The 26,636-nt window shown below is 42.4% G+C and overlaps 1 protein-coding gene and 1 long non-coding RNA gene across 3 annotated transcripts in view; one reads left to right on the top strand and one right to left on the bottom strand.

Annotated features, from left to right (window-relative positions):
* Positions 1–1,390: 1,390 nt before the first annotated feature.
* Positions 1,391–18,738, bottom strand: FOLR2 (folate receptor beta). 2 transcript variants are annotated; one of them, XM_066367547.1, is made up of 6 exons: positions 18,590–18,738; positions 6,244–6,470; positions 4,939–5,115; positions 2,248–2,436; positions 2,002–2,137; positions 1,391–1,877 (listed from the first exon to the last, which is right to left on the bottom strand). In XM_066367547.1, exons 3-6 carry the CDS (start codon positions 5,089–5,091, stop codon positions 1,591–1,593), a joined length of 765 nt encoding a protein of 254 aa, XP_066223644.1. In that variant the 5' UTR covers positions 5,092–5,115; positions 6,244–6,470; positions 18,590–18,738; the 3' UTR covers positions 1,391–1,590. The 2 variants fall into 2 exon arrangements, with proteins under 2 accessions (XP_066223644.1, XP_066223654.1); XM_066367557.1 differs by having other exon boundaries at positions 6,244–6,384; positions 18,590–18,663.
* A 73-nt stretch (positions 18,739–18,811) lies between these two features.
* LOC136394498 (uncharacterized) overlaps positions 18,812–26,636 on the top strand; it is a 54,107-nt gene continuing 46,282 nt past the window's right edge. Inside the window, exon 1 of the long non-coding RNA XR_010749200.1 lies at positions 18,812–18,930. This is a non-coding gene — a long non-coding RNA (uncharacterized lncRNA). The remainder of the gene's footprint in view (positions 18,931–26,636) is intronic.

Raw genomic sequence — 26,636 nt, 5'->3', positions numbered from 1 at the left:
TGAGCATAGAGGCACGAAGACCAGACCTGGGAGAAAGGGAATTTTTGTAGACCAATATAAATAATGAAGTCCTAGACCCACCTCTCACTTGGAGCTATAAGAGTGACAGGAACCCTGAGAACTACTGATGTGCAGACACTGGGCTCACATACTTTCTAGGCAACAGTTCCTTTATACAGTGTGTCCGTAAAGTCATGGTGCACTTTTTTTTTTTTCTTTTGTATTTTTCTGAAGCTAGAAACGGGGAGAGATAGTCAGACTCCCGCATGCACCGGACCAGAATCCACCCAGCATGCCCACCAGGGGGCGACGCTCTGCCCACCAGGGGGCGATGCTCAGCCCCTCCGGGCGTCGCTCTGTTGCTACCAGAGCCACTCTAGCGTCTGGGGCAGAGGCCAAGGAGCCATCCCCAGCGCCCGGGCCATCTTTGCTCCAATGGAGCCTTGGCTGCGGGAGGGGAAGAGAGAGACAGAGACGAAGGAGAGGGGGAGGGGTGGAGAAGCAGATGGGCGCTTCTCCTGTGTGCCCTGGCCGGGAATCGAACCCGGGACTTCTGCACGCCAGGCCGACGCTCTACCACTGAGCCAACTGGCCAGGGTCATGGTGCACTTTTGACAGGTCACAGGTAAGCAACAAAAGATAGAAATGTGAAATCTGCACCAAATAAAAGGAAAACTCTCCCAGTTTCATACTTATTCAGTGCAGTTCGATGTGGGCTCCCGCACAGACTTTTTAGGGCTCCTTAGGTAGCTATCCCTTATAGCCTCTACAGACTCATCACTGACTGATGGCCTACCAGAACAGAGTTTCTCCACCAAACTGCCAGTTTCCTTCAACTGCTTATCCCACCGAGTAATGTTATTCCTATGTGGTGGCGCTTCGTTATAAATATGCCGATATTCACGTTGCACCTTGGTCACGGATTCAAATTAGGCGAGTCACAGAACACACTAAACTTTCCTCTCTACCATCCACATCTCGACTGGCATGGCCGTGGGCTGCTCCGCTGTATACACGGTGTTACATCATCATCTGCGCATGCGCACATGCTGCCACATCATCCTACAGAAACTGGGAGAGTTTTCCTTTTATTTGGTGCAGATTTCACATTTCTATCGTCTTTTGTTGCTTTCCTAGGACTGGTCAAAAGTGCATCATGACTTTACGCACACACTGAATTTCACTCAACCCTGAGAGAAGGAGGGATTATTAGCCTCATTTTATGAAGAAGAAACTAAGGTTGCAAGCAGAGCAGTCTAGCAACTTTGCCCTTTCACATAGTGGGTATCTGAGCTGAGGTTAAAACCTGGGTTTCATTTCTCTAATCTGAAGGAATCCAAAAGCTATGGAATTTCTCCTCTATCCATTCACAAACTCACAACCAAAATAATCAGATACAAATGTGTCTGTTTGTTAAAACTGGCTGTCAGAGAAACCCCAAACCCCACAGTGGAACAGGAACTGGCTGACAGAGGGATGAGTAATGGATGGAGGCATGCTAAGGGCTCCCTCATTTGTGAACCTGAGCTGAGCCCAAACTGGTCCTCAAAGCTGGAGTCAGAGAGAGAGGACATCTGGAAAGAGCTGAACTCAGGAAAGGAGCCAGAGTTGCAGAACCAGGGAAAGGCTGAGCAGGAGAAGCCCAACCCCACGGGGCAGGGCGTTAGAAGTCATGGCCAAGGCATAGAACCTTGCCACCTCCTCATTGGGGTTGCCCTGGGCTGGGTCAAACCACATCTGGATACAGCGGCCGCTTCCCTTGCTGTAGTTGCTGACTTTGTAGGAATGACTCCAGAGACCCTCACACAAGGCGGTAGGAGTAGGAAAGTAGGACTCAAAGGTGCGGCACACAGCCCCTGCTGGACACTTGTTAGATCCTGCAAGGGGAAATAAAATAGACATTCAGCCTTTGGTTACCCCAGAAATATTCACACAATGCCAGATCATCAAACCGCCTTTGTCCAAACCCCATCTCCATCACCTCACCCGCCCAGCCCTCACCTGAGGTCCAGTTCCAGCCCTTTTGCCAGTTGCTCTTGCAGGTGTAGGAGGTGCGGCAGTCTTCCCACCAGCTCTCACAGTCCTCTCTGCACAGGGGCACGTTCAGGAAACGTTCTTTGCGCCAGCTCTGGTCCACCTGGATGGGAGGGGAATGGGGAGGCTCCTCTCAGCCAGGCATGTTGGCAGCCACAGCCTTGACTGAGCTGGAGGGCAGCCTGCTGGGGCATGTTAGGGAGACTCCCATACCTGCTGGATCCAAGGCCCCAGGTTGGGGGAGCACTCATAGAGACAGGTGTCCTGGATGAAGTGGCGCTTGCAGGCAGGCTTCATCGGGCCACAGTGGTCCCAGTTAAAGTTGTACAGGAGGGAAGTGTCTTTGTGCAGCTCCTGGCTGGTGCTGACAGAGCAGCAGGCATTCTTCCTCCAGGGACTGCACTGGTGGGGAGGACACAACACTAAGTCCTTCCCACCAAAAACTTCTGCCACATCAGCCTCTCCCTATTTGGTTCTTGACTCCTGCCCCAGGTTGGTTGCCCTAGAAATGTTCACGGTGAGGACCTCTCTGTCCTTGGCCTCCAGGAACTTCTATCTTGGGGGACACTCAATTACAACAGTGTGATCATGAGGTTGTGGGAGCTTGGGGGATACCTTGTCTTGAGAGGATAATACAGCAGACAACAGAACAGACAGAAATATGTGTTTGTGGGTCTTACATTCTGGTCAGGGGAGACAGACAGGAGGACACTAAAAGAGAAAAAATATGCTATGTAAGGATATGATCAACTATATAGGGAAATTTACAGCAAGGAATTGGTATGTGGAATATGGGGGGATTGTTAAACTTTTTTTTCTTCTTTTCCAAATGAGAGGAGAGGAGATAGAGAGACAGATTCCCGCATGTGCCTGAACTGGAATCCACCACACAAGCCCATCTAGGGCCAATGCTCTGCTCATCTTGGGCCATGTTTGCAACCAAGCTATTTTTAGTGCCTGAGGCAGAGGCTCACTGAGCCATTCTCAGCTTCAGGAGACCAATGTGCTAGAACCAATCAAGCCATGGCTGCTGGAGGGGAAAAAAGAGAGAGAGAGAGAAGGGGAAGAGGAGCGATGGAGAAGCAGATGGTCACTTCTCTTGTGTGCCCTAACCATATAGCAAACCTGGGACATCACATGCTGGGATGACCCTCCACTACTGAGCCAATTGGCCAGGGTCGATAGTTGAATTTTTTTTTTTTTTTGTATTTTTCTGAAGTGAAAAGCAGGGAGACAGAGAGACAGACTCCCGCATGCACCCAACCGGGATCCACTTGGCATGCCCACCAGGGGGTGATGCTGTGCCCATGTGGGGCATTGCTCCATTGCAACCGGAGCCATTCTAGCACCTGAGGTGAAGGCCATGGAGCCATCCTCAGTGACCAGGCCAAGTTTGCTCCAATGGAGCCTTGGCTACGGGAGGAGAAGAGAGAGATAGAGAGAAAGGAGAAAGGGAAGGGTGGAGAAGCAGATGGGCGCTTCTCCTGTGTGCCCTGGCCTAGAATCAAACCCGGGACTTCCGCACACCGGGCCAACGCTCTACCACTGAACCAGCCGGCCAGGACCTGATTGTTGAAATTTTAAATAAGGTGGTTTGAAAATCCTCATTGGAACGTGACATTTTGAGTAAAGAAGAAAAGAGATTGAGTGACGCAGTAGTTTATTGTTGAATGACCTTATTTGTGGCAAGTATTACATCTGTGTTCCCCCAGTGGCAAAGTCAGTACCAGCCACATAGCAGGCCCACAGAAATATTTGCTAAAAAAGTAAATGAAAGACATATTTATGATGTTCTAGTCCAAACCAAACTTCATCTTACATATAGACACACCATAGTTTAGCATGTTTTTAATATAGACCAGATTTTCCAGGACAACAAACACCATGAAATGGAAGCCTATACTATAAGTTTTTAGTTACTAGAGTTAATCACTATTTAGAAGATTGTGTCATCAATGGCAATACTGCTTAAAGTATCTTAAAGCACTTAAATTTCCAATAGAATACACCTGTATCAATCTTCATTTGCAGCTGCCCCATTCATAGTGAATTTGCCAATAAAAGAAATGTGCTATGTCCCAATGACCTCTAATATCATCATAGTAGAAAATTGACATATTGAAATGTAGTTATTTTATTATAAATTACATTTTTTGTTGTTTGTTTTGTTGTGTTTTTCTTCTAAATTACTTTTTAAAATTCTCCTTTGCATTACAGGTGGTTATATTGATATTTTAAAATTAGATGTGCAAATAGATTCTATTAGTTTTGAACTTCATTCCAGGATAGAAAAGAGTCTAAACAATAGTTGTCATAAAAAGGAGACACGGAGTCTAATACAATTGCAAACAGGTGGCATAGGTTTTATAGAATGTGTGAAAGTACAACACCTCTGCCCTGTGCCACAGTCATCAGGGGCCTTCCTCTTTGTCCTTAGCACTCCACAGGACTGGCATATAGTGAAAGTAGGAAAAACCATCCTCCCCCAAAGTCTGGGAGGTATCCACCCCACTCCTCCCCTGACCCCACTGCAAGGGCGGGTCATGTCCAGTTCCTCTGGGTGTCCATATGCTCCTCTTGGCCCGTTCCTCATTTGTATCATGTGGAAAATGTCATCTACCTACCTCAAAGGGCCACTGGGGAAAGTGAAAGTATGTACAGAAAACACATGATACCTACCCAGTAAGTACTCAATAAATGATTATTCCATATTATTGCTGACATGATATCCTATTCTGCGGAGGCCACCCCTAAAATCGCCTAAACCACTGCCCAACCTTTATCTTCTCAGCAAGAACTAGACAATGGGGTGTCTGACCCCTCAACCCTTCCCCCAACACCCTAACTTCCTCTTTCCTGTCAGAACTAATCCCCTCCCCAGCCAGAGCCACACTCCAGCCATACCTGGTCATGCAGCTTGTCCTCAGGGCCTGGCTCTGTCTTGTGGTGTTTGGCATCCATGCAGACGTTGAGCAGGTCTGTCCTGTCTCTGGCACTGCACGTGGAGGCCAAAATGCAGCCCAGCAGCAGCAGAGGTGGTGTCAATGGCCAGGCCATGTCTTTCTGTTGCTGCAGAAGAAGCTGTGGAGAAGGAGAACAAGGCCTGAGGGGAGAGAGCCCTGTGCAGGGTGCTCCCTTCACCCCATCTCAGTCTCCCATCTCCACAGTGAAGGAAGAGTGGGACCCTGTTCTTTCAGTGCTAGTGTCCTGGGGCCCTCTGAGGCTAAGGCAGATAAGGCTGGCAAAGGGGGCTCCCTCACCCAGACTTGGAAGGCTCAGAGGGTATCTGATTTTAGAAGGTGGGCCCTGGAGGCCTTTTCCCAAGTTAGAGAAGATATCATGTGTTCACAAGTTTTCCCTGGACTTTACCTATAAAAAGTAATTAAGGAGCTTAGGTCTCTTCCCTTCTTCCTCAAAAGGGCCAGGGACACACAGCGTCCTTCTCCTGTGTTCAACAAGTGCTTCGCCTTTAGACCCTGCATCACCTGGGCTCCCATGTGAGCTTAGAAACCCTGTTAGCCTGGGAAGGCAGTGGCCCGCTCGGCTGTGTTCTCCAAATCAGCATGAGGATCAAGTGATGCAACACAAACAGGACCGTGTTTGGTTACAGGATACAGAAATGGAAAGAATATGGGGTTTTAAACAGCTTTATTCTCTCAGACTTTTTCCTATTTCCTAAAAGCCATTTCCTCCCTGCACCCCATGGTGAATCTGACTTCCTGAGCTCTAAGAGCTGGACTAATGCACCAGATGGCCACCTCACTCCTCAAAAATAAATGCAGAGATTCCTGGACTGAAAGACAACATGAACATCTCTCGTGTTAAAGCAGCCTACCAGACAGGGAGGCACCTAGAAAAAGTGACAGCCCCCTTGTCTGTTCATGTCTGCCTGTCAATCACCCCCATCCCCACCCATTACAGATCTGTTCCTTTGGGCTCAGTCACTGAAGTACCTAAGAGTTGATAGCAAAGACCCATTCCTGTCCCTCACTATTCCCACATGCAATTGATTTCCTAGCCCTGGAAGGGTCCTACTTTCCCTTGGCTCTGTGTTTGGGGTCAGGTCCTCCTTCTTCCAATTTACCCTTCAAGTCATCTTCCGCACAGGAAACAGAGTGATCTTCCTACAGAAAGGCATGATCCTCCCCTACACAGACCCACCAGGTGGCCCCAGTGCCCTGCCACCCTTCTCTCCTTAGGGCATCTTACCTGAGACTCCTTTGCTGCTGGGAGCACACCCTGCTGTGTATGGACTGGCCTCTCTCTGGGCTGGCCACAGCTGCAGGAGCCAGGCGTGTCCCCAGTGGTCTCTGTCCTCAGGCGGGATAGACTGCAGAAGCTCTGAAAGTGCTTACGAACAGAATGTGCGCTGCGTTTAGCAATTCCAGTTCCGCTTCCTTCCGTCCAGATGCCAGCCTCTTCAAGGCTTCCTTAATCTGTCAAGTTAGGCAATTCTGCTTGATTTCATCTCTTTATTTGTTCATTTACTCATTCCAGGATCCACACATTCAACTTTTATCAAAATTTACAGAACCACTCATCTCCTAGGGCAGTAGTGGGCAAAATCATTAGTCAACAGAGCCAAATATCAACAGTACAACGATTGAAATTTTTTTTGAGAGCCAAATTTTTTAAACTTAAACTATATAGCCTGACCTGTGGTGGTGCAGTGGATAAAGCGTCGACCTGGAAATGCTGAGGTTGCCGGTTCAAAACCCTGGGCTTGCCTGGTCAAGGCACATATATATGGGAGTTGATGCTTCCAGCTCCTCCCCCCCTTCTCTCTCTCTGTCTCTCCCTTTCCTTTCTAAAATGAATAAATAAATAAATTAATTAAAAATATATATAGGTAGGTACATTCCTTATTGAGGTAGAGCCCGCACGTGGTATTTTGTAGAAGAGCCACACTCAAGGGGCCAAAGAGCCACATGTGGCTCACTAGCCACAGTTTGCTGACCAAGGTCCTAGGAGAATCTGAATTTTTGAGATTCCCTATACTTGAGGTGGAAATAAGATGTGGTGTAGTAGAACCCAGGCTTTAGGGTCAGGCCTTGGGACCAAGTGACAGCTCCATCCCTCACATGATCTTGTAAATGTCACTAAACCGTGCTCCCAGACTTTTGAGACAAGTGTTGAGACTGAATAACAGCTCTGTCTCACATGCGACCATGGGAAATACCACGAAACCTTGCTAATCTGTTGTTGGCTCACCAGAAGATTGTTGAGCATTATATCTGGAAAAGTCCGGCAAATACCAAGTAGGCTCAAATGACAACTATCAGGTTAATTTATGAGCAGTGAGGTTGACACAGGTAGAAGTTGAGATACAGAAGTCAAGAGTCATAGGGAAAAACTGTCTCAGATCTGGAAAACGGCAATCTCTCATCATATAACATTTTTCTTTAAACATATTTATGCATTTTGGAAAGCCCTGTGAAAATTGTAGTAAAATACACATTATTTTTAGGTCTTAGCCATTTTTAGGCATACAGTTCAGTAATGTTAAGTAATTCATATTGTGCCACCAATCTCCGGAACTTTTCATCTTGTAACAATGAAACTCTCTTCCCATTAAACAACTGCAGGGTGTCCTCAGGTTATGACACAGTTTTGTTCCTAAGGACAGTGACATAACCTAAATTTTGGTGTAAATTGAAACACACCCTAGCCTAACACAAATATGACACTTGTGCTTTTAACATTCCTAAATGATGTAGGTAAGCGTACGAGGGGGCAGGGGACAACATCTCCTTCACTCATTTGCTATGTTACTATGTATTCTTCCACCACTCGCAACCAAACTAGTTCACCCACGTAGTACGACACTAATGGTGTAAGCCAAAAACACTCATGTCTCAACTTTTTAAAGTTTTTATGGGAGTTAGTGTTGTAAACTCAAAATGTTGTATGTGGAGACTGCCGTAACCTGAGGACGCTCTATAACCCCCAGTAAAGAACTACTCCCCATTTCCTCCTCCCCCAGTTCTTGATGACCGTCATTTGACTTTCTGTCTCTATGAATTTGACTACTACTCTAGGTACCTTCTATAAGTGACATCATACAGTGTTTGTTCTCTGGCTTCTTTGACTACATAATATCCATAAAATTCACCCATGTGTCAGACTTTCATCCCTTTTTATAGTTGAATAATATTTCATTGTATGTATATATACCACACTTTATTCTTCCATTCACTCATCAGTGGACATTTGGGTTGCTTCCACCTCTTGGTTATTGTGAAAAATGCTGCTATAAACATGGGTGTATAAATATCTCTTAAGGACGCTGCTTTCAATTCTTTTGGGTGTATATCCAGAAGTGAAATAGCTGGACCACATGGTAATTCTATTTTTAATATTTGAGGAAGTGTCATGCTATTTTCCATAGCAGCTATACAATTTTATATTCCCATCCACAGTGTACAAGAGAGCACCCTGGCTGATAGCTCAGTTGGTTAGTTTCAACTCATACAGCAAGGTATGGGTTCGATCTGAGTCAGGGCACATACAAGAATCAGCCAATGAATGCATAAGTAAGTGGAACAACAAATCAATGTTCCTCTCTCTTTCTCTTCCATCCTCTCTCACTAAAATTAATAAATAATTTTTAAAAATAATAATTTTAACAGTGTATAAGAGGAAAAAAATTGTAAAAGAGTTCCAATTTCTTCCCATTCTTGCCGACACTTGTTATTTTCTGTTGAATTTTTTTTTGTTTGTTTGTTTGTTTTTTGCATTTTTCTGAAGCTGGAAACGGGGAGAGACAGTCAGACAGACTCCCGCATGCGCCTGACCGGGATCCACCCGGCACGCCCACCAGGGGCGAGGCTCTGCCCACCAGGGGGCGATGCTCTGCCCCTCTGGGGGGTCTCTCTGCCGCGACCAGAGCCACTCTAGCGCCTGGGGCAGAGGCCAAGGAGCCATCCCCAGCGCCCGGGCCATCTTTGCTCCAATGGAGCCTTGGCTGCGGGAGGGGAAGAGAGAGACAGAGAGGAAGGGGGGGGCGTGGAGAAGCAAATGGGCGCTTCTCCTATGTGCCCTGGCCGGGAGTCGAACCCGGGTCCCCCGCACGCCAGGCCGACGCTCTACCGCTGAGCCAACCGGCCAGGGCCTCTGTTGAATTTTTTCAAAAAATAAAAGTCATCCTAATAGGTGTCAGGTGATATCTCATTATCTTTGGTCCCTTTTGAGTTAAGTTGTATATATGTAGTAGAATAAGGGTTCAACACAATTTTTTTTTTGCATGGGAATATCCAGTTGTGTCCCAGCATCATATTTTGAAAATATTATTCTTTGAATGGTCACTTATCCCATTTAAATGTCTTGAAACCATTGTGAAAAATCTGGATTCTACGTTCTATTCCATTGATTTGTATATCTATTCTTTTTTTAATTCAGTTTTTTAGAGAGGAGAGATAGAGAAAGAGACAGAGAGAGAGAGAGAGAGAAGGGAGGAGGAACAGGAAGTGTCAACTCCCATATGTACCTTGACCAGGCAAGCCCAGGGTTTCAAACTGGCAACCTTGGCATTCGAAGTTGACACTTTATCCACTGCGCCACCACAGGTCAGGCATGTGTATATCTATTCTTATACTATTACCACACTGTAATAAGTTTTGTAATAAGTTTTGAAATCAGGAAGTCTAAACCCTCCAATTTTGTTCTTTATTAAAATTGTTTGGGCCCGGCAGCAAAATGGCAATGGTAAGGGGATGTTCCAACTTCCACCTCCCAGAACCAAAGTGGATTACAACTTAATTTTAAGAACCATCATCTGGAAAAACCAACTTTGGACTAAACTAAGAGGACTCTTCAACCAAGGAACACTGAAGAAGCCACACTGAGCCTACTGGGAAAAGTGGAAATGCAGAGAGGGCTGCCCAGCTCCCAGGAACAAAGGGCAGCCTGAAGGGACTCACATGGCAGGAAGTGAGTTTAGTGGAGAGGGAAGGGTCTGGGCCCCAAGAACAAAGCCCCAGCCTGCATCCCCAGAGCCTAGAAAAGGCATATGGACAGTATTTAGCTGCAAAACAAGCTGGTGTACTGTTTGTGAGATGAGACAGATTTCTCAGACTCAGGATTCTTCTTAAAGGGACCGTGCAGAAAACCTCTTTCACAACCACTCACCCGGGACTCTAGGAGATGGGGAGAGCTGAGAGGACCGGAGTAGCAGGAAGAGAGTGTAATCTAGGAGGCACAGGGAGAAACACTTTGAGGGACAGCCACCCTAACCCCTGGGCTGAGTCACCCCACAAATCTAAAATGAATATTTCCCCTGGAACCAGCAATATCAGCAAAGGGAAGCAGGACACCAGCCAAACAAGCTCTCCCATGGCACTCAGAGCAGAGTCACTTAGAAGGAGGGAGCCATCAGGGATACAGTATTGAGTGCTAAAGTATGAGCTTTGTCACCCCCAACACACACTGCTGAGGGCTCTCCAGAGGGCGGGCAGTGGTGGGATGCCAAAGTGTGGTCCTGTTGGCAGAGGCAGAAGCCAGGCCGGCCATGACTGAGGCCCGGTATGAGCTCAGTCCCCACTGGTGGGGGTGGAAGGGGCACAGGAAAGCAGTCTGACCCTGCTGTGGGCTGGGTAAGCAAGAGCGGTCCCGCCTGCAATCCCGCCCACAGGACACACAGCCCCACCTGTGGGGGCAGGGCAAAGCCTGAGGCTGCCTGGGCTTGTAGCCCAAGCATGTAAACACAGTCCACTCACAGAGGAGAGGCAGAAACTGTAATGACTGCGGCAGTGGGTTGGCACTGGCAAGGCCCATACCTGAATGCCTGAGGCAGTGGCAGAGGGGTTGGTGGGCCTGCAGACAGACCACACCTAGGGAACACAGAGGACACACCCATGGGACTCCAGTGGCCACACCCTTCTTATACACAGACAAAATGGGAAGGCAGAGAAATGCAACCCAAATGAATCAAGAAAAATCCCCAGAAAAGGATTGAATTAGTCAGATATAACCAAATTACTGGATGCAGAGTTTAAAATAATGATTGTTAGGATGCTCAAAGACCTTAGAACAACAATAGAGGGACATAACAAGCACCTAAATAAAGAGATAGCAAGTATAAAAAAGGACACTGAAATAATAAAAAAGAATTAGTCAGAAATGACAAATACAATATCAGAAATGAAGACCACAATGGAAGGAATTAAAAGCAGGATGGGTGAAGCTGAGGATTGAATCAGCAAGTTAGAGGACAAGATAAATGAAGGCACGGAAGCAGAGCATCAAAAAGAAAAGAGACTCAAAAAGTTTGAGGAAACTCTAAGAGAGCTTTGTGACAACATGAAGAGAAATAGCATCTGCATCATAGGAGCTCCTGAAGAAGAAGAGAAAGAACAAGAGATAGAGACCTTGTTCAATCAAATCATAGCTGAAACGTCCCTAAATTGATGCAGGAAAAAGTCACATAAGTTCAAGAAGCACAGAGAATTCCATTAAAGAGAAACCCAAAGAAATCTACACCAAGACACATCATAATTAAAACCAAAGCTAAGAGATAAAGAGAAAATATTAAAAATTGCTAGAGAAAAAAAGGCTATCACCTACAAAGGAGCCCCCATAAGAATGACATCCAACTTCTCAACAGAAACACTTGAGGCCAGAAGGGAATGGTAAGAAATATTTAAAGTAATGCAGAACAAGAGCCTACAACCAAGACTACTTTAACCAGCAAGGCTATCATTTAAAATTGAAGGAGAAATAAAAGCTCTCCAGACAAAAAAAAAAAAACCTCAAGGAATTTATTACAAACAAACCAATGCTGCAAGAAATGTTAAGAGGCCTGTTGTAAACAGATAAAAGGGGAAAAAGAATATAGTAAAAGAGGAATATAGCTTTAAAGAATAAAATGGCAATGAATAACTACATAACAATAATAACCTTAAATGTAAATGGATTAAATGCTCCAATCAAAAGACATAGAGTAGTTGCATGGATAAGAAAGCAGGACCTATACATATGCTGTCTATAAGAGAAACACCTCAAAACAAAAGATGCACATAGACTGAAGGTAAAAGGATGGATAAAAATATTTCATGCAAATGGAAATGAAAAAAAAAAAAGCTGGGGTAGCAATACTTATAGCAGACAAAATGGACTTTAAAACAAAGGCTAACCTGGCCATGTGGTGGCGCAGTGGATAGAGCATCAGACTGGGACACGGAGGACCCAGGTTCAAGACCCTGAGTTCGCCAGCTTGAGCATGGGCTTCTCTGGCTTGAGCAAAAAGCTCACCAGCTTGGACCCAAGGTCACTGGCTTGAGCAAGGGGTTACTCAGTCTGTTGAAGGCCCGCAGTCAAGGCACATATGAGAAGGCAATCAATGAACAACTATGGTGTCGCAATGGCAACGAAAAACTGATGATTGATGGCTTCTCATCTCTTTCTGTTCCTGTCTGTCTATCCCTATCTATCCCTCTCTCTGACTCTCACTCTGCCATAAAAAAAAAAACAACAACACACACAAACACACACACACACACACGAAGGTGATAGTAAGAGATAAAGAAGGTCACTACATAATGATAAAGGGAGCAATCCAACAGGAAGATATATCCATTATAAATATCCACGCACCTAATATAGGAGCATATATAAAGCAGACTTTGATGGATATAAAGGGCGAGATCAACAGCAATACTATAATAGTAGGGGATTTCAATACCCCACTAACATCACTAGATAGGTCCTCAAGAAAGAAAATTAACAAAGAAAGAGCAGACTTAAAGGACATACTAGATCAACTGGATTTAATAAATATCTTCAGAACCTTTCACCCTAAAGCAGCAGAATATACATTTTTTTTCCAAATGCTTATGGTACATTCTCTAGAATAGACCACAAGTAAGGGCACAAAAGCGGTCTCAACAAATTTAAGAAGATTGAGATCATATCAAGCATTTTCTCTGATCACAATGGCATGAAACTAGAAATCAACCACAACAGAAAAACTAAAAAATACTCAAACACTTGGAAACTAAATAACATGTTATTAAATAACAAATGGATTAACAATGAGATCAAAGAAGAAATTTAAAAATTCCTAGAAACAAATGATAATGAGCTTACAACTCAAAATTTATGGGACACAGCAAAAGCAGTACTGAGAGGAAGTTCATAGCATTACAGGTATACTGTAAGAAGCTAGAAAAAGCTCAAATAAACAACTTAACCCTGCATCTAAAAGAAATAGAAAAATAACAGCAAGTAAAGCCCAGAGGTAGTTGAAGGAAGGAAATAATAAAGATAAGAGTGGAAATAAATGACATAGAGGCTAAAGAAACAATACAGAGAATCAGTGAAACCAAAAGCTGGTTCTTTGAAAAGGTAAACAAGATCGATGAATCTTTAACCAGACTCACCAAGAAAAAAAAGAGAGAGGACTCAAATAAATAAAATTATAAATGAGAGTGGAAAAATAACAACTGACACAACGGAAATACAAAGGATTGTAAGAAAATACTATGAAGAACTGTATGCCAAAAAATTAGACAATCTAGATGAAATGGTCAAATTTCTTGAAACATATAATCTTTTAAAAATCAATCTGGAAGAATCAGAAAACCTAAACAGACTGATTACAACAAATGAGGTCAAAACAATTATCAAAAAACTCTCAGAAAAAAAAAAAGGTCTGGGCCTGATGGCTTCACAAGTGAATTCTACCAAATATTCAAAGAAGAACTAACTCCTATCCTTCTCAAGCTATTTCAAAAAAATTCAAGGAAATTATATGAGGCGAGCATAATTCTGATTCCAAAACCAGGCAAAGACAACACAAAGAAAGAAAAGTATAGGCCAATATCCCTGATCAATTTAGATGATAAAATCCTCAACAAAATATTAGCAAACCAGATCCAGCAATATATGAAAAAAATCATACACCATGATCAAGTGGGATTTATTCTGGGGCAAAGCTGGTACAATATTCGCAAATCATTCAATGTGATTCATCACATAAACAAAAGGAAGGAAAGAAACCACATGATAATTTCAATAGACACAGAAAAAGCATTTGATAAAATCCAGCACCCATTCATGATCAAAACTCTCAGCAAAGTAGGAATACAGGAAACATATCTCCGCATGACAAAGACCATCTATGACAAACCCACAGCCAACATACTCAATGGGCAAAAATTAAAAGCAATCCCCTTAAGATCAGGAACAAGGCAGGGGTGCCCCCTTTCACCACTCTTATTCAACATAGTTCTGGAAGTCCTAGCCACAGCCATCAGACAAGAAGAAGAAATAAAAGGCATCCAAACTGGAAAAGAAGAAGTAAAACTATCATTATTTGCAGATGATATGATATTGTATATAGAAAACCCTAAAGTCTCAGTCAAAAAACTACTGGACCTGAAAAATGAATTCAGCAAGGTGGCAGGATATAAAATTAATACTCAGAAATCAGAGGCATTTTTATACACCAACAATGAACTGTCAGAAAGAGAAATTAAGGAAACAATCTCCTTCACTATTGCAACCAAAAAAATAAAGTACCTAGGAGTAAATTTAATCAAGGAGATTAAAGACTTGTACTCATTAAATTATAAAACATTGATTAAAAAAATCAAGGAAGATACAAACAAGTGGAAGCATATACCGTGTTCATAGATAGGAAGAATAAACATCATTAAAATGTCTATATTACACAAAGCAATCTATACATTCAATGCAATTCCTATTAAAATGCCAATGACATTCTTCAAAGATATAGAACAAATATTCCAAAAATTGATATGGAACCAAAGAAGAACATGAATAGCCTCAGCAGTCTTGAAAATGAAGAATAAACTGGGAGGTATCGCACTTCCTAATATCAAGTTATACTACAAGGCCATTGTACTCAAAACAGCTTGGTATTGGCATAAGAACAGGCTTATAGATCAATGCAACAGAACAGAGAACCCAGAAATAAAGTCACACCTTTATGGGCAACTGATATTTGACAAAGGAAGTAAGAGCATACAATGGAGTAAAGACAGTCTCTTCAACAAATGGTGTTGAAAAAATTGGACAGCTACCTAAAAAAAAATGAAACTGGACCACCAACTTACACCATTCACAAAAATCGACTCAAAATGGATAAAAGACCTAAATGTAAGCTGTGAAACCATAAGCATCTTTAAAGAAAACATAGGCAGTAAGCTCTCCGACATCTCTCGCAGCAATATATTTGCTGATCTATCTCCACGGCAAGTGAGATAAAAGACAGGATAAACAAATGGGACTATATCAAACTAAAAAGCTTTTGCACAGCTAAAGACAATAAGAACAGAATAGAAAGACAAACTACACAATGGGAGAACACAGTTGACAATACGTCTGATAAAGGGTTAATCATTAAAATTTATAAAGAACTTATAAAACTCAACAGTAGGAAGATAAACAATCCAATAAAAAAACGGGCAAAAGAAAAAAAAATGGGCAAAAGAAATGAATAGACACCTGACCAGGCAGTGGTGTAGTGGATAGAGCGTCGAACTGGGATGCAGAGGATCCAGGTTCGAGACCCCGAGGTCACCAGCTTGAGCGCAGGCCCATTGGTTTGAGCAAAAGCTCACCCGCTTGGACCCAAGGTCGCTGGCTCGAGCAAGGGGTTACTCGGTCTGCTGAAGGCCCGTGGTCAAGGCACATATGAGAAAGCAATCAATGAACAACTAAGGTCTCGCAATGAAAAACTGATGATTGGCCTGACTGGGTGGTGGCGCAGTGGATAGAGCATCGGACTGGGATGCAGAGGACCCAGGTTCGAGACCCTGAGGTCGCCAGCATCGCCAGCTTGAGCGCGGGCTCATCTGGTTTGAGCAAAGCTCACCAGCTTGGACCCAAGGTCGCTGGCTCAAGCAGGGGGTTACTCGGTCTGCTGAAGGCCCACAGTCAAGGTACATATGAGAAAACAATCAATGAACAACTAAGGTGTCGCAACGAAAAACTGATGATTGATGCTTCTCATCTCTCTTCGTTCCTGTCTATCTGTCCCTATCTATCCCTTTCTCTGTCTCTATAATAATAATAATAATAAAAAACCATTATAAAAAAAAAAGAAAAACTGATGATTGATGCTTCTCATCTCTCTCTGTTCCTGTCTGTCTGTCCCTGTCTATCCCTCTCTCTGACTCTCTCTCTCTCTGTCTCTGTAAAAGAAAAGAAAAAGAAAAGAAATGAATAGACATTTCTCCAAAGAGGACATACAGATGTCCAATAGGCATATGAAAAAATGCTCAACATCACTAATCATTAGAGAAATGCAAATTAAAACCACAATGAGATATCACTTCATACCAGTCAGAATGGCGCTCATCAACAAAACAACACAGAATAAGTGCTGGCGAGGATGTGGAGAAAAGGGAACCCTCCTGCACTGCTGGTGGGAATGCAGACTGGTGCAGCCACTATTGAAAACAGTATGTAGATCCTTCAAAAAATTAAAAATGGAACTGCCTTTTGCCCAGCCATCCCACTTTTAGGAATATATCCCAAGAATATCATATCACTGATTCAAAAGGAGAAATGCACCTCCATGTTTATGGCAGCATTGTTCACAATAGCGAAGATCTGGAAACAGCCCAAGTGTCTGTCAGTGGACAAGTGGATTAAAAAGCTTTGGTACATATATACAATGGAATACTATCGGGCCATGAAAAAGAAGGAAATCTTACTTTTTGCAACAACATGGATGGACCTGGAAACTATTATGTTAAGTGAAATAAGCCAGGCACAAAAAGAAAAATATCATATGACCTCACTCATTTGAGGAATCCAATGAACAATGTGAACTGAGAAACGGAACTGAGACAGAAGAGAGATCAAAGGGACCAGAGGAAAAGAGAACAGAGGGAAAGGGAATGATAGGATGGGATAAACCTAAAGGGAAGGGGGGAGGGTGCTATGGGGAGGGGGCAAGGGAGATGTTGAGGAGAATACGGGGGAGGGGGGATGCAGTCAGGGTGAAACAAACAAACAAACAAAAAAACAAAGTGAAAGACCAAACACCAATTCTGTATTAGGTAACTAAGAGGTATGCAATTAACATTCTTCAGATTGGCAACTTTTTTTTTTCAGATTCATAACTTTTAGAAATATAGGCTCTTTTATTGTCAAACTCACATTTTTAAGAGACATACTTCTATGAGACAGATATTATAAAGCCCAAGTAAGTGATCTAGAAAGAAACAGTGGAAATAAGTTAAAATGACTTGCTCAGTGGCAGGTTTTTTCTCTCTTGATAAGAATTACCTCTGAGAAATTTGCATTTTAAAAGATGGCTCAGATAAGAGTTATAGGAAACCAGGTATTTGGACCTCAAAGGTACAGACTTCATTTTCATAAAGACAGTTACCTATAAACCCTATCCTTGAGGAACCCAGAGTTAAATTTCTACCCCTTGGTGAGTATGTATCCTAAGAGGGGTCTTTAGAGGCACTGTGGATGGAGGTGGTATTGCCTATTGTCTTCAGGGAGAGAAAACTTTCTTGTAAAAGAGGAAGAAATTAGATAGCTGGAGGCTTAACCAGTCTCAGTGCTCACGTGACCAAAACCCAAGATGGCTTGTGAACCCTTCTTTACCAGCTATTGGCATCCCAAAGCCCATTTCTGCCTGGACCAGCCTTCAGTGTCCCTAAGGCTCCTGTCCCGCCCCTCCTCCAAAGGGGAGGAGACCTTCCTAAAGAGGGCAATACAATCATGTCCTGACCTGGGGCAGGACCAGCAGCTGCAGTTACAGCGGGAGAGGGGAGTGCAACCTCGGCCTCAAGACCCGTGTGAGCTCTCCAGCCATGCTGCGGCTCCGGGGGTGTGAGCACAGCAGGTTGGAGGTGGAGAGAAGAGAAGGGGGAACAAGTTGAAAGGGCCACATGGCACACAGTTTGGCTGACCTCCAGCAGCTGCAGGAGGTCTCTGGTTGCTCACCTGGGCACTTGCCGCTGTAGAAGCAGTACAGGCAGCTGGATGCGCTTGGGGTTTTATGCACCAGGACTAGCAATTGAGGCAGCAGCGGGTGCACATGCCCTTCCCGCATTCTGTCCCCGGCACCCATCAGTCCATTGTCCCATCAGGTCCCACTGCACTGATTTGCGTGCAGGACAGAGCAAGGGGAAATGCCCAACCAGTGCTGTTTACTGTGGCGGTGCTGAGAACAAAGGCACCCTGGCAACCGTGGAAGGGTAGACAGAAAATGTGCCGCACTCCCCCCAACCTCTGCCCCAGTGTGTGCTGAGCCACAGGCAGTGGCAGCTGAGAGATTGGCAAGGCCAAGATGGCCTCTGAAGACACTTAGACCAGCCCTACAAAAGTGTGAGCCAGGGGAAGTCTTGATCTGGAGCTGAATCAGCAGTGACAGAGAAGAGAGAAGAGGAGTGGGAAAACCCACAGCAAGAGTAGCAGAGGAGCCCATAAAGAAAAGACCTTCCAGCCTCCTGCAAGGGGGAGGGATGAGGAAGGAGGAGCAAGGACTCTTCCCTTCCTGGCTGGCTCACCAGGTGTTGGTGGAAATGAGGTCTTTCATGGACTCACATGGAAGACATTCCAGGAGACTCACCTATGGAAGGTTGAGGCTTCATAGGAAGGTTTGTTCGGGTGGAAATAGAAGGCTGTCCCAATGTCTCATCTCTGTCCATCCCACTGTGGACAAAGTCCAGCCTCGTCTCCGTCAGGCCCAGGAGAAATGCCAGTGTCCATAAACTTTGTGCCATTGGTTCAGTTCAATTTAATCCACTCCAACCTTTGTTCCCATCAGGCTAGCATAGGCTGTTTCTGGCTGTGCTCTGACGGGCACTGTGCCCAGGCCCCCATGGTCTGCTGGGCTGCAGGTGGCTGCTCTGACCACATGACTGCTTGGAGAGAGACTGTGAACAAAATACAGGAAGCATGTGTTACCAGGTGAGAGAGTGAGTGAGACGGAGTTCTTTGTTAAGGTTGGGTTATATTATTTCTGGCTTGGGAAGGACCAGGCACTTCTTCAAGCTAACCAATCAACTTCCCAATCTTTCCTGGGTTTGTGCTGGGCCCTCCCCCCCACCCCCCCAACCAATCCATTTCCTAGACCTTCCAGGGTTCTGTCTCCCTTATCCAGTCTGACCCTTTACCCAGGCTAGGCTCCATCCTTTATGATCACCATCTTGTTTCTACTGTGCATGCCTCAAAGTGGAAGCACCTCCCCCTGAGCCATCTTGACGTCTAGGGGGCATTCGCCCAGCAGAGGAATTTCTCCTGCTGTTTTTATTCCTCCCCCAGTAATGATCCTTCCTGGCCGCTTTGGGGGATTAGTAAATCCTGAGGGCAGAGGATGCCCTGGGTGGTGTGTGAAGCTGTAACTTCTTTGTGAAGCAGGCTTACTGTCTAATTCAGCTCCCTGATTTATTAAGCTTAACCATGTCTGATTCTCTTTGCTCCCTTTCTTTATTAATATCTAGTTACCAAAGATAACATAAGGAAAGATACTCCTGCAGAAACATTTTGCAACTCATGCAGTGTTCTGCAAATCACAGACACTTTGGCTACATCAACTGTCTCAGGAAGAGGATGTCACATGAGTCTCTTTCTTCCTGTTGGAACTGGAGGGATGTGGGACTAGATGGCATATATATGTTTATGATATGACAAGAAAAGCAAAGAGCCTAAAGGAGGGCTCAGCGCCATCACACACAGTCAGCCTCATCTTTTCTCCCCCAAGTTTTCCTGGTTGGCACCATATGTCCAAGACTTTTTTTTCTGACTTCACATCATATCATAATAATTTTCTGCCATCATGAAATGCTCACTGAAAATGCCATTTTGTGGCTATACAGTATTTTATGGTCTGGCCAAACCACAGTTAACTTTACCGTTTTTTTGTTTTTTTTTTAATTATTTATTTTTAGAGAGAGGAGAAGAAAGAGATAGGGAGAGAGAAAGAGAAAGAGGCAGGGAGAAGCAAGAAGCATCAACTCATAGTAGTTGCTTCCTGTATGTGTCCTGACCAGGGTTTCAAACCAGCGACCTTGATGCTTTATCCACTGCGCCACCACAGGCCAGGCCACCTTTCTTATTGATGAGCAATAAGGTCTTCCCCTCCAGATTTGCTCCTACTTGTAAAGCTGGAGTTAATCTTTGTGCACAAGTCTTTGTTTGATTTTAGATTACTTTCTTATTCAAACCTGAAAGTGAAATGACTGATAATGAATATTTTAAGGCTTCTGATTTGCATTTCAAAATCGTACTTCAAAAGGTTGTGAACAAAAAAGCAGTCAGATACTAAATCTGGGAAGCTGGGGAGGCCTATGTGGTGCCTTACAAATAGAGACCTAAAGTAACCACAGAGGATGACCTGAAATGAAAACTTTCTAACTAAAAGCAGGTCATGGCAGAGTCATGTCCTAGTTTGGTATCTTCCCTGTCAAAGGTCAGTCTTTACCTTACCTGAGCCTGTCTATTGTATTTTTGCATCTAGGATAATATACCTTTGGAATGATAGGGTAATTTCCTATCTTTTCTGGACCCTTCAGAACACAATCACCACACCAGAGCAGAGACCACAAATCCCCTCGTCGTTATTGTTATCGTTTTAATTGTTGACTGTTGAGTACTCTATACCCACCAATATAAAAGAAGTACGTGTCTATTGATTTACTGTTTATCCCAGGGGTCCCCAAATTTTTTACACAGGGGGCCAGTTCACTGTCCCTCAGACCGTTAGAGGGCCGGACTATAAAAAAAACTATGAAGAAATCCCTATGCACACTGCACATATCTTATTTTAAAGTAAAAACAAAACAAAACAGGAACAAATACAATATTTAAAATAAAGAACAAGTAAATTTAAATCAACAAAGTGACCAGTATTTCAATGGGAACTATGCTCCTCTCACTGACCACCAATGAAAGAGGTGCCCCTTCTGGAAGTGCGGCCGGGGTGGATAAATGGCCTCGGGGCCACATGCGGCCCGCGGGCCTGTAGTTTGAGGACCCCTGGTTTATCCCATGACAGAAATTTTCCCACTTTGCTTTCTCCCGCCTCCCTAACCTATCACCAATGAATTTTATATCACCCCTTTACACCTTTCCCTTTGATTCTGATGTATGAAATAAGTGGTAAAACTGCCATTTTCCAGAGCACTTTCTCAATTTGTTGAGATTTTGCTTCCTGGCAATTGTCAGTTTGGCTCAAATAAACTCATAAAAATTCAAAAAAATTAAAAAATAAAATAAAATTGTTTGGACTGTTATGAGTCTCTTCCATGTGCATATAGATTTTAGGCTCAGATTTTCAGTTTCTCCAAAAAGAGTCAGATGGAATTGAATATGAAATGTCTTTTCATTTATTAAGTTTTTAATTTCTTTCAACAATGTTGTATACTTTTCAGTGTACAAGCCTTTTACTTTGTTAAATGTATTTTGTTCCTTTTTATGCTGTTGTGAGTGAAATTGTAATCTTAAATTCTTTTTTCTTTTTTTTTTTTTTTTTTTACAGAGAAAGAGAGAAGGACAGATAGGGACAGTCAGGAAGGGAGAGAGATGAGAAGCATCAGTTCTTCATTGAGACACCTTAATTGTTCATTGATTGTTTTCTCATATGTGCCTTGACCAGGGGTGGGAGGTGGGGGAGCTACAGCAGAGTGAGTGACCCCTTGCTCAAGCCAGCGACCTTGGGATCAAGCCAGCAATTTTAGGCTTCAAACCAGCAACTATGGGGTCATGTCTATGAGCCCACGCTGAAGCCAGTGATCCCGAGCTCAAGCTGGTGAGCCCGTGCTCAAGCCAGATGAGCCCACGCTCAAGCCGGCGACCTTGGGGTTTCAAACCTGGGTCCTCCATGTCCTAGTCCAATGTTCTATTCACTGCGCCACTGCCTGGTCAGGCTTAAATTCATTTTTATATTGTTCATTGCTAGTGTATAGAAATACAATTGATTTTTATATGTTGGTTTGGTTTCCTACAAACTTGCTGAACTTAGTAGTAGTAGTATAATGTTTTTATGGGTTCCTTATGGTTGTCTATATATAATGCTATATAATCTGTGAATAGAAGTAGTTTTATTTCTTGTTTTTAATCTGGATGGTTTTCATTTCTTTTTCATAACTAATATCCCTAGCTACAACCCTCAGAACAGCATTTAATTGACATGTTGAGAGTGGGTATACTTGTCTTATTCCTGATCTTTTATGGAAAGCCTTTTGGCATTGAGTATGAATTTAGCAGTGGACTTTTCACAGACATTCTTTATCAGGTTGGGGAAATTCCTTTATTCTTTTTCTGTTTGTTGTTTGTTTTATTTATTTGTTATTATAAGAGGATTTTGGATTTTGTCAAATGATATATCTGCATCAAGTGAGATGATCATGTAATTTTTGCCCTTTATTCTAGTCATATGGTATTTTATTAAATCAACTGACACTTGGATGCTAAACCAACTTGTATTCCTGAGATGAATCCTATTTGGTTATGGTGTATCATTCCTTTTACATTATGCTGGATTCAGTCTGCTAGTAGTTTTTTGAGGAGACTTATGACTCTATTCAAAATGGATATTGGAGTGTAGTTTTCTTTGTCTGATTTTGTATCAGGGTAATATTGGTCTCATAAAATGCGTTGGGAAGTGTTCCCTCCTTTTCTTCTTTGGAAGAGTTTGTGAATGATTGGTATTAACTATTCTTAAAACATATGATAGAATGCACCACAAAGACCATCTGGACCTGAACTTTTCTTTTCTTTTTTTTTTCTGTGACAGAAAGAGAGACAGAGAGAGGAACAGATAGAGACAGACAGGAAGGAAGAGAAATGAGAAGCATCAATTCTTCATTAAGACACCTTAGTTGTTCATTGATTGCTTCCTCGTATGTGCCTTGACAGGGAATACAGCAGAGGTAGTGACCCCTTGCTCAAGCCAGTAGCTGTGGGCTCAAGCCAGCGACCTTGAACTTCAAGCTAGCGACCTTTGGGCTCAGCCAGCGACCATGGGGTCATGTCTATGATCCTGCACTCAAGCCGGTGACCCTGCGCTCAAGCTGGAGAAGACCACCAGGCTCAAGCCTGAGTCCTCCACCTCCCAATTCGATGCTCTTTCCATTGAGCCACTGCCTGGTCAGGCCTGAATCTTTCTTTATGGGAAGCTTTAAAATTACCAATTTATTTGTTACAGATGTATTTAGAATTTTTTTCTTCTTGCATGCTCTTTGGTAGTTTGTGTCTTTCTAGGTATTTGTTAATTTCATGTGTGTTTTCTAATTTATTGGCATACAATTGTTCATAGTAATCTCTTACATTGCTTTTTATTTCTGTAATGACAATAGTGATGTCTCCTCTTTTGTTTTTGATTTTAGCAATCTTATTCTTCTCTTTTTTCCAGATTAATCTTGCTGAAAGTTTATCAGTTTTATCTTTTCAAAGAACCAACTTTTGGTTTTGCTGATTTTCTCTATTGTTTTCTTTCCTCTATTTCCCTTATTTTCATTTTACTCTTTATTATTTCCTTCCACTACTTTGGGTTATTTTGCTCTTCCTTTTCTGTTTTTATTTTAAACATTTACTAAAACGTTTACTTAAATGTTTAGCAAGAGAGAGAGAGAGAAAGAGACAGGAACATCAATCTGTTCTTGTATGTGCCCTGACCAGGGTTCAAACCCGCAACCTCTGTGCTTTGGGATGATGTTCCAACCAACCAAGCCCTCTGGCCACGACTGTCTTTTTTTTTTTTTTTTTACAGAGGCAGAGATAGACAGGGACAGACAGACAGGAACGGAGAGAGATGAGAAGCATCAATCATCAGTTTCTTGTTGCGTGTTGCGACTTCTTAGTTGTTCATTGATTGCCTTCTCACATGTGCCTTGACCGTGGGCCCTCAGCAGACCGAGTAACCCCCTGCTGGAGCCAGCGACCTTGGGTCCAAACTGGTGAGCTCTTTGCTCAAGCCATATGAGCCCGCGCTCAAGCTGGCGACCTCGGGGTCTCGAACCTGGGTCCTTCCGCATCCCAGTTCCACGCTCTATCCACTGCGCCACTGCCTGGTCAGGCTTTTTTTTTTTTTTAACGTAGTAGTTTAGGTGATTGATTAAGATATTTCTCCTTTTTAATATAGGCATCTATAGCTCTAATCACTGCTTTAGCTGTATTCCTCCCGTAAGTTTTGGCATTTTGAATTTTAATTTACTCATCTTAAAATATTTTCTAGCCTGACCAGGCAATGGCACAGTGGAAAGAGTGTCGAACTGTGACATGGAGGACCCAGGTTCGAAACCCCATGGTTGCCAGCTTGAGTGCAGGCTCATCTGGTTTGAACAAGGCTCACCAGCTTGAGCCCAAGGTTGCTGGCTTGAGCAAGGGGTCACTCAGTCTGCTGAAGCCCCTGGTCAAGGCAAATATGAGAAAGCAATCAATGAACAACTAAGGTGCCACAAGGAAGAATTGATGCTTCTCATCTCTCTCCCTTTCTGTCTGTCCCTATCTGTCCCTCTCTCTGTCTCTGTCACAGAAATTTTTGTTTCTGATTTCTCTTGTGAATTATTCTTTGACTCACTGATTATTTAGGAGTGTGTTTAATTTACACATACTTGTGAATTTCCTAAATTGTTCTCATTTATTTCCAATTTTATTCCATTGTGGCCAGTGAACATACTTTGTATTATTTCAATATTTTTAAATGTATTGATGTCATTTAAAATGGCTTAACATATTTTGTATGCACTTGAGAAGAATGCATATTCTTTTAATGTTTGTCGGTGTGTTCTTTTTTTTAATAAAATCTATTTTTTAATGATTTTTAAAAATTCATTTTAGAGAGGGTTGCATAAGAACAGGAAGCATCAACTCCCATACGTGCCTTCACCAAGCAAGCCCAGGGTTTCAAACCAGCGACCTCAGCATTCAAGGTTGATACTTTATCCACTGTGTCACCATAGGTCAGGCTTGGTATATTCTATAAATGTTATATCTAGCTGGTTTAGTGTTGTACAAGTCTTCTATTTTTCTGTTATCTGCCTAGTTGTTCTATTCATTGTTGGTAAAGGAATATTGGAACATCTGTTGTTATTGTTGAATTGTGTATATCTCTCTTCAATTCTATCAGTTTTTACTTCATGTATTTTGGTACTTTATTGTTAGGTACATTTGTTTATTTTTTATTTATTTTTAAATTATAGTTAACATAAAATATTGTATTAGTTTCAGGTGCACAATACAGTGATTAAACATTTATATACCTTACTAAGTAATCACCATGATAAGTCTAGTATTTATCTGGCACCATACGTAGTTCTTACAATGTATTGACTATATATTACTATGTATTAAATATATGCATAATATATATATTACTGTTATTGACTATATTTCCTGTTCCGTACATTACATCTCCAGGATGAATTTTCTAACTGGTAGTTCGTACTTTTTAATCTCCTTGGTGTATTTGTTTGTAATTGTTATATGTTCCTGATGGATTAACTCTTTTATTGTTATAAAATGGGGGATTTTTTGCTTCTTAATTTTTGTCTTAAATTTTATTTGTCTGATATCATTATAGCCACTCCAAATATTCTTTGGTTGTTGTTTTCATGATATATCTTTTTCTATCCTCTTAATTGAAACTTTTTTTGTGTCTGTGAATCTAAAATATGGCTTATGTGCATGGGGCCAGTAGCTCAGTTGGTTAGCATGTTATCCTGATATGCCAAGGTAGTGGGTTTGATCCCCGGTCAGGGCACATACAAGAATCAACCAATGATTGCATAAATAAGTGTAACAATAAATCAATCTCTCTCTATCTCTCTCTCGCCCTTCCTCTCTCTCTAAAATCAATAAAAAAACATTTTTAAAGTGTGGGTTATGTAGACAGCATGAAGTTGAATAATGACATTTTATTTGCCAATCTCTATTTTTATTGAAGTATTTAATACATTTATGTCTAATTTAATTACTACTGATTAGGATTTACATCTGCAATTTTATTTGTTTTATATAAGCATTTTGTCTTTTTTGTTCTTCTGTTTCTCCATTACTGCCTTCTTTTGTGCTTAACAGATATTTTCTGCTGTGCCATTTTAATTCCTGTGCTGTTTCTTTTATTATATTTAAAAGTTTTTCCTACCCTGGCCAGTTGGTTAAAGCATTGCCTCAAAACGCAGAGGTTGCTGGTTCAATCCCTGATCAAGGCACATACAGAAACAGATTGATGTTCCTGTCTCTCCCTCTATCTTCCTTCCTCTCTCTAAAATCAATAAAATAAACATTAAAAAAAAAAGTTTTCTCGTAGTACTTGCTCTGGGACTACAATTATCATCATAATTTATAAAAATCTAGTTCAGATTAATACCAACTGAGTTTTAATAGTGTTCAAAATTTTGCTCCAGTATAGCTTCATTTCCTCCCCTGCTCCTTTGTACTGTCATTATCATACAAATAAACATATCAACACAGTTTTATAATCATTGCTTTATGCGATGGTATTTTCATTAGATAGGATAAGAAAAGAGTTACCACATAAACACATTTAGATCATACTTCCTGTTTCTCTATGTAGCAACTTTTATTGGTGCTCTTTATTTTTTTATATGAATTTAAATGTCATTTAATATGAATTTAAATTGTCATTTCATGTTGGCTTTAAGGACAATCTT

Source organism: Saccopteryx leptura, chromosome 1 (assembly GCF_036850995.1).
Source record: "Saccopteryx leptura isolate mSacLep1 chromosome 1, mSacLep1_pri_phased_curated, whole genome shotgun sequence".
Taxonomy (NCBI): Eukaryota; Metazoa; Chordata; class Mammalia; order Chiroptera; family Emballonuridae; genus Saccopteryx; species Saccopteryx leptura.
This window is presented reverse-complemented; position numbering and strand designations above follow the sequence as displayed.

Excerpts from the sequence above, each read along its gene's own strand:
- FOLR2 (XM_066367547.1), bottom strand. The coding sequence starts at position 5,091 with ATGGCCTGGCCATTGACACCACCTCTGCTGCTGCTGGGCTGCATTTTG. Across the intron at positions 2,138-2,247 it reads TGGGGCCTTGGATCCAGCAG|GTGGACCAGAGCTGGCGCAA; the intron begins GTATGGGAGTCT and ends CCTCCCATCCAG. Across the intron at positions 1,878-2,001 it reads GGGCTGGAACTGGACCTCAG|GATCTAACAAGTGTCCAGCA; the intron begins GTGAGGGCTGGG and ends TTCCCCTTGCAG.